Source organism: Musca vetustissima, unplaced genomic scaffold (assembly GCF_032173495.1).
Source record: "Musca vetustissima isolate MV318-11 ecotype Yass unplaced genomic scaffold, APGP_CSIRO_Mvet_v1 utg20533, whole genome shotgun sequence".
Classification (NCBI taxonomy): domain Eukaryota; kingdom Metazoa; phylum Arthropoda; class Insecta; order Diptera; family Muscidae; genus Musca; species Musca vetustissima.
Window position 1 is genome coordinate 59478 of NW_026887404.1, and position 14794 is coordinate 74271.

Sequence of the window (14794 nt, forward strand, 5' to 3'; positions counted from 1 at the left end):
ATTTATATTTTTTACCATTCACTGTGGTACAATATTTAGTATTATTTAGCAATTTCCCAAAAATATTTATACATATCGCTCTATTTGTAATAGTTAAGCTACATACTAATTTCCAGATCTCAATCTCTAATTTTTCCATTATAAGTTAATATTATTAGTACTTATTTCAAAAATACGTTATTGTATCGCATAGTATTTGTAATAGTTAAATCTATGTACCGCGTTTCAGATTTCTATTCCTACCGGTTCCATTATACTACAGTATTTAGTACTAATTCCAAAAGAATTATGCATAGCATTCTATTTGCTATAGAGTAAGCTACATACTGAATTTCAGATTTCTATTTCTATCAGTTTATAAATTATACTATTATTTAGTACTTTTTATCACCACTTTAGTACTAAATTGCAAAAAGATATGCGTATTATGCATTGTTTATCATTGACAAAGCTGCATACCAAAATTCAAGGTTGTAGTTCCAATCGTTCCGGCGTAATACAGTTGTTAGTACCATTTTAGTACTAATTTCCAAAACCTATTTCTGCACATCATTCTATTTGCAATAGCTTAAGCTATATACCAAATTTCAGACATCTATCCCTACCTGTTTCATCGTAGTATAATATTTAGTATATTTTAGTACCTTTAGTACTAATTTCCAAAATTTGTTCACACATTCTGATTTGCTTATCATTGACAAAGCTGCATACCAAATTTCACAGTTCTACTTCCAACCGTTCCGTAGTAATACAGTTTTAGTACTTTTTAGTAAATTTTTGTACTAATTCCCAAAAAATATTTTTGCACATCATTATATTTGTAATAGCTTAAGCTACATACCATGTTTCAGATATCTATCTCCACCGGTTCCATTGAAATATAATATTTAGTACTTTTTAGTACCTCTTAGTACTAAATTCCAAAATTTTTCACACATACCACTTTGCGTATCGTAGGCAAAGCTGCATACCAAATTTCAGAGTTCTACATCTAACCGTTCCCGTGCAGTACACTTTTTAGTACATTTTAGTACCTTTTAGTACGAATTTCCAAAAACCCCGCCTTATCACACGCCTCCTCACCAAACCCGAACTACATGCCAAATTTCAAGCTTCTAGCTTTAGCCGTTTCGTCTGGGCGTTGATGATCAGTCAGTCACTTATAACGCAACTCTTTTATATATATAGATATATATGATGTGTGTTTTGAAAATTTTGTGAATGATAAAAAAGTAATTTATTAATAACTAATGTACATCAAATATTTTATTATAATAAAAATAACAAAAATAAAACTACTATACTTAATTTAGCTGCATATAACGATTTTATAGTACAGAAAGTTACTTTTTTAGGTACTTACCTGTACCTAAAAAAGTAACTGTAACATGGACCACCAACAAGTAAATTGCAAGACCTATTACTGTCTTTGCCCAAATTTGAAGTAATTTGGACGAAGATATGAAAATTTTCATGGAATTTGTATTAATAAAAACAATTTTAAAGGTCAAAAAATCGGATTTTTCAAGACCCTTTGTATGAGAGGTATATCAAATCTTGGTCCGATCTACCTAGTTTTTGGTCCGTTGCTTTATAGGCATAATTAAAAATAAATTGTCAATTTTCATTGAATTTGGTTGAATAATAAAGATTATATAGCCCAAAATAGTAAAATTTTCAAGACCCTTTGTATGGGAGGTATATCAAATCTTGGTCCTACTTTTTCAGTTTTTGGTCAGTTACTTTATAGGCCTAAGTAAATGTGAATTGCCTATTTTCATTGAATTTGGTTGAATATTAAAGATTTTATAGGCCAAAAAGGGGGACATTCTCAAGACCCATTATATGGGAGGTATACCAAATATTGGTCCGATCTATCCAATTTTTTGTCAGTTGCTCTTTAGGCCAATAATAAGCACATGTTCTAAATTTCATCAACTTACGATAACTCCTTCTATTTTTGGCCGCTGTTTATATGAACTCGCAACATAGTGTGTCATAGGTATGTCGTAGATTCTTCAAATGTGTTTGGTACTCCCATATGCATAGATTTTTAAATATTCTTTTTAAGGGATTTCCAGGCATCCTTCTCGTTTCCTAGGAAGTTTCCTCTATGAATATGAAAACTTCTTTGAAGAAGACCTTCTGGAGAAATACTTTCTGTAAAGAATAATAATACCAAAATAAATTTTCCAAAGACGAACAGAAGTCTTTGGAAAATCTATTTTGGTATTTTATGAAAAAATCCATAGTTTTCTTTTATGAATTTCATTATTATCTTCAATGAAGAAGAGCTTCTGGTCTGCTTTGTGAATCCAAAATCATATTACTACAAGTTACAATGCGAATTTTAGGAGAACTTTTTTGAAGCAGGTGTTCAAAAAAGAAGCTTCCGCAATTTTGCCGCAGTGGAAAAATTTGAAATGCCTGTTTTTATTGTAAAAAAAATTGCGGATGCGTCTTTTTTGAACACCAGTTTCCATATGAAGAAGTTGCCAGATCGAAACAAAATTTAACAAGTGTTCATAACGGAGATGGAAATTTTCAAAACATTTAACTTTTTTCTGTTTATACCGCACTTTTTTGTGCTAGGCTAAGAACTTTCCGAACCCAATTTGTTTAGGGTATCATGTTGAGGTCTCCATCCGACTTTGGTTGTTTCCTTACGATAATAATAGTTCTTCGTGATGTAGCATATGAACAGTCTATAATTTTGTCACATAACTTCTAATTTAATACTAAACTATTCTCAAACACGTCTCTTTATGAGATTTCCTCAGCTGCACAATTTTTACGCGATCGTATACATATATAAATACCGCTTTAATCTACAACTGTATCAGTATAGAAATATTTCTCCAACCAATATGAAGTACTCGTCTTGTCTTGCCGTAGCTATTGCAGTTTTGTTGGGCATAGCTATGAAGCCAAATTGGGTAAATTTAATTTTAATTAGTCGAAGGCCACACTAAAGTGATTTCATGAAAGAAATTACACAAAAAATTTGAGTTCTTAGATCGAGTTCCTCAGTTGAACAATTTTTCAAAATTACTATAGTAGGGAACTCGATATAAGAACGACTACTTCAATGTAAATTACTTTAGTGTGGACAGGGATTTAATGTATTTATACATGTATTTTTTCTTTTTTTTATAGTGCAAAACGGCACCATGGACACCAAATAATTGATAATGGAACACCATCGTAATATTTCCTATTTGATTTTTGGAATCCAAGTTATGTGTTTAATAAAATATAAATTTTTGCAAATATTACACATTTCAGAAATGATCTTATGATTATTATTGTGACCTACAATGATAAATATATACCAATTTCAGTGAGATTGAGACAAATTTTTGCACATCATACTAAGTTTTGCTGAAAACGGTTCAGATTTCGATATAGCTCCCATTAACAACACACATTGTCCGAATGGCACAAAATTTAGCATAACATACTGAATTGGGTTTAAAACAATGTGGCATGTTAAGTTTGGTAGAGATCGACTCATATTTGTATATATCTCCCTATATATTTTCGACCATTTTATCTAAATGGTGAACCAAATAACCAAAGTTTCTCACTAAATTGACCCTAGAATACCGAAAGTGGTGAAGGGTGTAATGTAGTCGACCACGTCCGACTTTACTACATACCTTAATGTTTTTTTTTTTTTTTTTTGCTTCATTCTGAACACGAAACCTATCCCTTTTGAGTTATTTCAGCAAAAAGAAAGAGTTATGCGATTTACTCATTTTGTAACATAAAAACAATGTGCCACTGTGCTACAAATTCTTGAAAAGGGCGAATATTGAACCCCTTTTAGGTTACCTCCCGACGTAAACTTTCAAAACCCCGATACACGTGTCTTCTTCTTTTAGCCCCTCTTTCATAATCTGTTGGAATTTACCGGTAATTATTTTTTGTGTTGCACAGTGTTATTGGGGGGTTTCCAATTATTTGTTATTTTCATATTCAAAACCATCCCAGTATATACGTATACTAAATTAGCTCTCTACTCGTTTATTGAGTACAAAATGTACGCAACACCAAAATCTGACCGGTCTATGAGTTTAACCTCGTTTCTACTCAAAAACATAGAACGGACAGTCGTTAAATACCCAACGACACTCTAAAATATATAAAATAGCACCACCCTTACAAGCAATACTAAGAAAGGTGTATCAACTTTTTTTTAAGTTCTGCATTCGGTGGTCGTCTGACATATTCTCGAGAACTTTTCCCCTATACAGCACATACTTACTTTCATCTGTCCATAAAACGTTCCTTCATTTTAAAGATATTTTTTTAACAAAGTGAATAGGTTACTTGCTAGTGCCATATTATTTTTCGCAACTGTACAAAGGGGAAAGCTGTAGAAACAGCTTTACACAAGGTAGTGCAGCAAATTGAGGGCACCTTCGACAAGAAAATGTGTACCTTAACTGAATGCATTGATATAGATGTAGCCTTTAACAATGTCGGCACTGAAAATTTTATTCAATCCTTAGAAGCCATTCGAGCTTTACGGTGATAAAGATATTTTTTGGCTGGTGAAATGGACCCTTAATTTTGTGTGAAACATTACAACATTTGTATTCTATAGCGTATATATTTACCCCTGAAGGACATATACCCGATAAGTTAATAATATAACCTTTAAATTGATACGAATTATATTATCGTATAAACATGGGTGTGGGATAAACACTTAAATATTCAAAGGTACTTACGTATTCATATATTATTAAGCAACCCATTACCACACTAGAGGGCGGAAATATAGCGCTGATCGCTTTGAAATTTTCCATGAGAGTTAGATCTTCGTGGAAATTGTGTAAGATATCATATGGTCGGCCCCGTCCGACTATACTGCTCCGCTCACTGGTTTAAAACTAGAAAAACCAACACGATATCTTTATTTTTGAAGAAGGTATGCGACAATTATTAACTTTGCAATTTTAGTTGCTTTAGTATTGGTCACCAGGGTACATATGGGAAATTACAAAAATCTTTTAAATTCCTTGAAACTGAGGTTTGCAAGGTTATAACTCGCGAAATATGAACATATTGCATATAATTTAAATTCATTTCTATAAAATGAAGTGTTCTTGTCAAAATCTTAAAATATTGGTAAAAAATAATAAGTTTGGTGGAAGCTGTGATGGTGGTAATGTAAACAAATGGGTGAAAACGGGTTGAAGCCAACGAGTTTTTTTGTGTTCGTTCTTGATTTGTGGCTAAACTACACAACGCACGCCCATGTGATCAGTGACTAAGTTGCAGAATACCCCATGGTCAATATGGTTCTAATGTATGATTTTTCGATATAATCACTGCATCCACCCAAAAAGGATGCTGACATTTTGAAGCCGGATTTTCGGTGTTTTTTGAATTTTTCTTATAATTAGGATGCGCATCCAGATAATGGAGTAAACTAATTATAGGATTGTAGAACTCGTGATTTTGCTTTGTTTAGTGTATATCTCATGAATGTGCTCACCGTAGCTTCTTTGCAATTGCATTCCAAAGACGAAAATTTGGTGCGTAAATTTTTATAAAAAACATATTTTTTGAGTCTAAATTTAAGAAAGTGCATTCAATTTCCGTGGAACCCCGCGTGATTTTAGTTTTTTTACGTGCCGGATCTATTGAGTCCATCCATGTTCAATTCCGCCCAATAAAAAGGCGGATATAGGTACCTTGAATGTGGGAAAAACTGCAAAAACGTATTTTAACAAATTCGCGTATATAATCGCGTTTTTTTTCGAATTGATTTCACATACATTCATTCTTGTGTTATCATATTCGCGAATCTGTGTGAAAATAGGTCAAAAATATATCGATACGCGAATAGTATGCGTATTTTATCCAAAATCGATTGTGGAAGCACATCCGCCGTTCTTCACCGATCCTTTTAAAATAGGTGTCCTTTTGTGTGTTTTCATAGGAGATTACTGAAATCGGTTGTGCATAAAAATCGTATGCACGTTGCGCCATTTTTAGTTATTTTTAGAGTTTTTGCATAGTAAAGTGCATCGAGCGGCACACTTTGACAGATATCATCATGCTTCTATTTGTTTTTCGCGACAATTTAACCGTAATTCAGTGTGATTTGATAAATAAGCTAAGAAAACAAATGTGTTTAACCATTTGTGAAGAAATTCGCGAATTACAACGAATAAGAATTGATTTAATTTATATTTGAAATACAAGATTTAAAACCGCTATAACTTTTGTGCGCAGCATCCTAATTTGTGAACGCGAACAGATTTCGAATCAGCATATTTTTCTTAACCTATGTACCAAAAATCATGAATGTGCTCCCAAAAAAATTTTTCAATTTTTTTAATGGAATTTTAAAAGAATTTTGTAATTTCCCATATAGGGCAGCTATATTCAAATCTGAAGCGATGCCATAGATTAGGTAATATTAAATTTAGTACGTTGCGCGATTCGGCCATAATTTGGGTATTTGGTGCACCATTTATTAAAAATCAGACGAATATATGTATATATATATATAACTATATCTGAATCTGAGCCGATTTTCAATAGTGTTCGTCCTTGTGCCAAATAAGTGAGCTGTACGAAATTTTATCTCATTGGGATCATAAATACGGCCTGTAATTTGTTTACAATTTAACATGACAGACGGACGGTCTGACGGACATGCATAAATCGCCTCAGAAAGTGATTATATAATATTCTGAAAAGAAATCATGTGTCTATCTCTTTTTTTTGCCTATTACAAATATATTCCCAAAGTCATAATACCCTGTACTATAGTGTGGTGAAGAGCATAAAAATGACAAATGTAGAATAAGATAAGAGTGTTTTTTGAACAAATTTGTTTTTTTTTTTATTTCTATCGACATGACAATTTATTTTCTATAGAAACAATTCTTTTTTGTAGTGATATCTAATTATTAAATTTATGTTTTGTTAAATTCTATTTTCAATTTTAAAATTAATCTGAACTTATACCTCACGAGCATTGATTTATTCAGGAGGGTTACACTGAAAATCAATATCAGCAATATTCTTATCATTCTTGAAATCATTTTTTTCGCATTTTATTTATTTATTTTTTTATAAGTATATTTAATTAGCATCTGAATGATAAACACTAATTCTCTGTTTGTACTGATGGAGCAAGCCATGAATCCGAAATTAATAAAGGCAAAAACAGCTGTATTTTTCACTCTCTCTAGTTTAATGCAAAAAATGTCGACGGTATTGTAGGAGGATGGCTATTATTGGTTCGAAGAAAAATTTGTGAGTTAACGAATGGAATGGAAGGTTGTAGGATTGAGAAAAATAATAATGGCATGGACAAATTTCCAAAACGAATTAAATAATAAAAAAATAAAAAAAAATACTTACGTTCTTAAGTTTGGCCGGTTGTTCATGCTTTGAAAAATAATGTCCCAAATTATAGACACTCATGGTAGGAACATTTAACAGGAATCCGAAATGCTATGTTGTAACCACTTCAATAAGAATATTCGGTTAAAAATATATCAATAACGAAAAATGCGCGAGACCTTGGACCGATATAGACAATTTTCATGAAAAAAAGTGTTATACTCTGCAATACCAAATTACAATGGGAACGTACAGTGGGAAAATGCGGCTGAACATATGGATCTATATTGATAGTTGTCTAAACTAAAGCAACTTTCTGATTTGATCCTTTACCTTGCATCCTGAACCTTTGGTAAGATGATATGTCTATATTTTCTTCAGCGAAATGGACCATAGGTTTTTCCATTTGTATAAACCGATCCATTACTTCATAAATCTCGTAAATATAACGCGCTTCATAAAAAGAACACCAGCTCAAGACCATTATTGACCCTCCTCCATGTTTCCCAGTACCCTTGCAATACTATGGCATAAGCCTTTAATTTTTGGACTTTCTCGCGGTATTTTTTTTAATATTTGAGTTTTAATATTGAAGTTTAATTCTTGTTCAAAATATATGATCTTAGTATCATTTAAAAAGGTGTAGGTAATATAGTCCCAATTTCAAGATTTTTTCTTCATATTTTTTTTCATATCTGAGTTTTAATATTGAAGTTTAATTCTTGTTCAAAATTTAATAGACCAATATGTAATCGTAGACATAAAAAAATAATATGAAGAAAAATTCTTGAAATTGGGACTATATTATCTACACCATTTTAAATGATACTAAGATCATATCTAAGCGACCGAAATTTTCTGTGTCTTTATACAATGACGAATCCTATATTGGAAGTATACAATCTGGAAGTATACCATGGAGTGTAGTTGGACTTTTCCTTTACACAGTGTATTCATCTGATATCTCATGTAATTCTGATGTCACTATTGTCGATGATAAATCTGTCTTGGCCACAAGCATTAAGCTGGTAAAGTTTCCAATACAGTTCGAAGACAACATGGTCAACTAAATCAATGGTTAAATAGGTGGAACATAAAATTCAACCCTGAAAAGAAAATTGTCCATCCCTCTCTCTTTATGGAGCTGCAATCCCTACACGAAACTTTGTGAAGTATTTTGGGTTCCGAATTGATCGACGTCTGTCATGGAAAGAGTACATACAATCAAACTGAACAGATATAGACATAATAAAATATGTATTGATTAACTGATCAAAAATCTAAACTAAATTTTTGAAAATAAGTTCGATTTTACAAATCTATTTTGAAGGCTGTGTGGTCATATGGTATCGATTTCTTGGGTTCTGGGACCAATTGGTTCTTGAACAACAATTGTTCAAACATTTAAGGATAAAATAACTAAGCGAAGTACCAACTACTTCATCGGATCAAGCAAAAATAAGTTGGTTCTAGGTGAGAACTACCCCAAACACGCAGTCTATGAACAAATATCGATTATTTATACCCATAAAACACTTCCGTCATCGAGGCGTCTTTTAAATTAGCTATAAAATATATACAAATAATAATCGTGTAGTTAACCTATGTACTCCAATTGGTAATAACTAAAATTAGAAGATCAGCTGCCTTAGTTTTATATTCATACTAGCAAAGTACCCGCTACTTCGTATGCGGAAAGGAAATAAAAAAATATTTCATATGGAAATCGTGAATACCGTATAATTAGTTGTACTATGGTTCTGAATTCCACCTCTATTCCTACATTTAATATCAAGTTTATTACCATTAAGTACTCTTCATACACATAAGCACTATTTTCCGAAAGTATGAATTTCCAAAACCTCCAACTTACCCTAACCCTACAATCCCACAGTGACCCTAAATCCAAGTTTCAGGATTACAACTCTATCGGTTCATTCACAATTCAAATTGTACCAAATTTAGTACACAGTAGTACGAATTTCCAAAACCTCCAACTTACCCTAACCCTACAACCCCACAGTGACCCTAAATCCAAGTTTCTGGATTACAACTCTACCGGTTCACTCACAATTCAATTTGTACCAAATTTAGTACACTGTAGTACGAATTTCCAAAACTTCCTGCAGACCCCAATCATACACCCTAACAGTGATCCTAAATCCAAGTTTCAGGGTTTCAACTCTATCGGTTCACCCTTAATTCAAATTGTACCAAATTTAATACACAGTAGTCCGAATTTCCAAAACGTCCCAATTAACCAAAACAGTTCACCCACAATTCAAATTGTAAACAATTTAGTACACATTAGTAAAAATTTTTAAAACTTCCTACATATCTCGATCTTACACCCCAAGAGTGATCCTGACTCCAAATTTCATGATTCTAGCTCTATTGGTTCGCATAAAATTCAAATTGTACCAAATTTAGTACCATTTAGTACCCATGAATATAAATTACTGAAACTGGGTAAAAAATTCCAAAACTACGTACATTCCCAATCCTACACTCCGACGGTAATGTTAATTTCAAATTTCAGGATTCCAGCTCGATTTGTATCTCCAAATTAAATTTGTACCAAATATAGTATCATATAGAACTTTTCGTACACATGAGTACACGCTTTCAAAACCATCTCCTTATATGGACTCTACATCTCATACCTAATTCGCATTCCAAATTTCAAGTTTTTAGCTCTATCAATTCAAATGCAGTACATTTTAGTACTTTTCGGATATTTATAGTTCGAATTTCCAAAAACCCGTTGGTACATCTATCCTACACTCAGCGACCACCAATCCAAATTTCAGAGTTCTAGCTCTACCGGTTCACCAAATACAAATGGTATCACATTTAGTACTTTTTAGTACTTTTCGTACAGTTCTAGTACAAATTTCCAAAAACGCTTCTGTACATCTTCCTAACTTTACATCAGTGACCCACATTCCAAATTTCAGAATTCTAGCTCTTCCCGTTCGCCTAATACAAAGGGTACCATATTTGGTACATTTTAGTAGTTTTCGTACCCTTCTAGTTCGAATTTCCAAAAACCAGCCTTATCTCACGCCTACACACCAACACCAATCCACACTCAAAATTTCAAGCTTCTAGCTTTAGCCGTTTCGTCTGGGCGATGATCTGTCAGTCACTCACTCACTTAACACTAAGCTCTTTTATATATATATATATATATATATATATCTTCCTATTTTTTTTAAATTCCCTGTGTTGTACTCTGCGATTAACCCGCCAACGAAAAATTTAAAAACCCATTTACATACAAAAAATAAATAAACATTTAAAATTGTATTTCTCTTGTGTTTCTTTTTTGTGATCCGAACATTAGCGGCGTGTTGCACCTAAAAATATTTGTACAAAATCGTTAAACATGAATGAGTTGTGTTGTGTTTGGGTGTGTACGCAGGAAAAATCTCGGTATTAGCATCAACATTAACGTGTCGTTATCATCCGGGTGTGTGGTCATCATCAGGATCAGTGTTATTTCGTGGTATAATTGGCTAGCGGGGGTTCGCCACCACATTTGATATGCATTTAATCGTAATAGGCTTGTAAATCTTCAAATATCAGTGTACCATTGTGACGGTCGGTATTCAACGGTGGTAGGGATCTGGATAAGTAACGTTCTTGTTCTCGTTGTTGTTGCTGCTGCTGTTGACGTTGTTGTCTCCTCTCATGACTCAATTCATTCTGGGTATACATCGCACGCCCTTGTAACATTATGAAATCGATTAGCCGCTTGTTCGTTATCATTTTCATGGCATTCGGATCGGTACGTTTGCGTAAATAGTTGAAGCAACAGGTTCTACAAGGAAAAATAAAGGGGAATTGTAGACGGTATATCATGGACTTATTGAGGGGCGTGTAAAATACACTCACCTGAAATGTTTAGTTCCACAAGCACTGGCACACTCATTACCACAAGAATCGCATGGTATGGCCGATGAGGTGAAAATCTGCATGAATATTACACCTTCAAAGAATTGAAATATTATTTAAGATGATATAATTTTTGATATGAAATATATATATTAAGAATCTATGTAACAACAAAAAAATGGTGTTCCTCAAAATTCAAAATCAAATCGTATATATCTGTGTAAAAATGCGGCTAAATTACGAAAAGTCCGAAGGAGAGGGGTATTATAACTCCGACTGGAATATTTTGAGGTTCCAAAAGGAAAAAAGGGGCATTCTTCAAATATTAGAACTAGCCTATGATTATATAATGCATAGGAATCGTGACTCCCATATTCCCATCAATAAGAAATATTTTCAGCCGGTTTTCATAATACTTCTAAAAATAGTACCGAGCCGCACCTTCGATTCGCTGATCAAATGTATGGCTCGACAGATAGCATCCTATCGGAGTAATTCAGTGGATGTATAATTGAAACGCCAATAGTATTAGATGTAAGTTGATACGATGATTCCAACGACGAAAATGTCGAAGTTTCGCATTGGAAACCCCATAAAGTTATATGAACAACAAAATTATATGTTGTCGATTTAGCCACAATTATTCCGAAAACATCTATCGACAACGCCGACTGACACTTTTTTATACCCTCCAACATAGTATGGAGGGTATATAAATTTTGTCATTCCATTTGTAACTCATCGAAATATTAATTTCCGACCCTATAAAGTATATATATTCTTGATCAGGGTAAAATTCTAAGACGATCTAGCCATGTCTGCCCGTCTGTTTTAATCACGCTACCTTCTGAAGGAGTTGAGAGTCGTCTTTTATCTGCAGGAAGGTCAAGTTCGAAGATGGGCTATGTCGGTCCACGTTTAGGGATAGCCCCCATATAAGAACTCCTTCCAATTTTCGATATTTTGGGGTTCTTGAGCGCGCTTTTCAACCGAATTCGCTGAAATTTGGTACATTGGGTTCTTTTTGGGTACCAAATGTCTCCACTAATTATATAAATTAACCGATATTATAAATATCGATCCACTTTTTCTGGTACCCCCCCATATAAGGGCACCCTCAATTTTTGGTATTTTTTGGGTTCTTGAGCGAGTTTGTCAATCGAATTAGCTGTAATTTGGTATTTTGTAGTCGCATAAGGTAACAAATCTTCCTACAAAAATTATTAATATTTACCGCCTTTTAGGAGTAGTTCCCATATAACCCCCTTCTTATATTAAAATAGTTAGCTGATTAGTTCCATGTGTAGGGGTTGTCCCCATATAGGCGTATTCTATCATAGAATAGGGGATAGTCGTTACTCGAAATAGTCAGTTTTATCCTACAAATTATGGAATTATAAGACGATTCAGCATTCCGCTTTCTAAGGAAATCGTTTTAAAAACCCGAACCTGACGATAATGAAATATATCGGCCAAAATTTAGGCATCTCCCCCATATAATTATCCGTCCTGAAAAAAAGAATTGAGACACGAAGCAAAAAATATTGGGTTCCAAATTGACATATGTCGGTATTAATTAGGCATAGCCCTCATATAATTATAACCCCATATATTCGCTAATTCCTACAATATGTAATCTAACTTTGTAATTTAAATTGCAGTATTTTGAGGATTGTATCTTCTACCATGTGTTATTAGTATCAGTCCACGCATTGGGGTTTTCAATAAAAATTGCTGAAATTTGTATTTGGTGTACAAAATGGTTTAGATAAACCGGATTGTAGAATTATCGGTATAGGTTGACTTTTTTGAATGTTCCTTATATTTTTTTCATTTCAAGTGTCTGCCAATACCTATGGTGAAGGGTATCCAAAGTTCGACCCAGCCGAACATAACGCTTTTTCACTTGTTACTTCTTAAAAATTTTTTTTGTCATACTTACAAAACAACAGCACATGAAAATGCACCTTATAATGCATTTTTTCTTTGGATTTACTATCACTCATCGGAACTCCAATATCCAGTAAATTCATTCACAATTTGTAAATTTATTTTTGTTTTTTTTACAATATTTTTATTTTTTTTAATCACAGACTCCAAAGACAACTAAACTTCACAAAAAGATTTCTTACACTACTGCTCCCAGTCAAAGGTGAAGTGATAAAGACTGAAACCCTGAAAATCGCTGCTTTTATATCCTTGAAGATATTGTCAATATTTTCCTTCAAAGGCAACACCAGGAAGAAAGTCATCGAAGCATGCACAAATAAGTTTTTTATTTATGCATACAAATGTACATTGTGGATGGCATCATGTTCAGGACATTATATCAACCCACATTGTTTTGGCTACTGACCATGTTCTTATAACCCTTTTCGTTGTTTCATTTTTTATTTCCAAACACTTGCATAGAATTTTAAATATTTTCTTTATTTGTGTACGACGCACTTCTTCTTTGCACACTACAACGGCAACAGGTGGTGTTCAAACTTTTAAATCATGTTCAGATTTATAATCGGCTAACAAAGTTGATCAATAACTTTTAATGTGAGGAATATTTTTTATGAAATTGTTGGTGGATTAAGGTGACAGGGTGTGATAATAATTTTGAGATAGCCGAATATTCGTGACACTTCTTGAATTGTAATGAAAATATAATAATGGCAATATCTTCATTCAGTTTGCACTTGAAAAATCAAGGAGCTTCAATAACACTTTCTTATTTTACCAATCATTCTAAATAATCGTTTTATAAGAGGATGAATTACAGTCGACCATACATACTCACAACACTACAATTGCATCCTTTATGAACATCAACAATATGCATTATGACAATGGTCATTTGCATCTTGGAAAACATCTTTCTGTGGCTGTCATTTCTATTCAAATATCCTCACATGTAGAAAGATAAAAGAACAAAAAAATGTATTCTTAAAACCTTTTCATTCAAAATTTCAGTCACATGTTTTATTCTAGTCTCTAGATTTATTCTAAAGTTTTCCAAAAGAAACATAACATCCGAAACTTGCAAAATTTGTTCAACAGGCATGCTAATGAAGCAATAATACCACAACCAATATAATTCAACTGTGTCTGAAGTAGGACTTCTACATAAAGTCATTTATGTTACGTATATAAAACGTTTTAGACGTTCGATCGATACGAGGAGCGAATATCGATTCGGACCATTTCCTTGTGGCAGCCAAGGTTCACACCCGTCTTAATGTGGCAGCAAAGGTGCGATCTAATGCAACACGTAAACTCGACGTCGAAAAGCTGAAAACACAACAGATAGCATAAGCCTAATGCGTTCAATTTACCCAACTGTTTGACGAAAGCACTTCTTTTCCCGATAATAATACAGAAGCACAATGGCAGAGAATTGCCCACTACCTACAAATTGCAGCAAAAGTAACACTTGGGGTCCAAAGACCACCATCAAGAAACCCGTGCTACGATCAGGAGTGTCGTAATGCTACTGAGGCGAAAAACGCAGCGTATATGGCAACGCATGGTCAGTAGC

At 33.3% G+C, this 14794-nt stretch overlaps 1 protein-coding gene across 1 annotated transcript; it reads right to left on the reverse strand.

Annotated features, from left to right (window-relative positions):
- Positions 1–10923: 10923 nt before the first annotated feature.
- LOC133334977 (trissin) lies at positions 10924–13301 on the reverse strand. The gene is made up of 3 exons (XM_061543287.1): positions 13211–13301; positions 11269–11362; positions 10924–11194 (listed from the first exon to the last, which is right to left on the reverse strand). The coding sequence occupies exons 1-3, from the start codon at positions 13299–13301 to the stop codon at positions 10924–10926; spliced, it is 456 nt and encodes a 151-aa protein (XP_061399271.1).
- Between the last annotated feature and the right edge of the window lie 1493 nt (positions 13302–14794).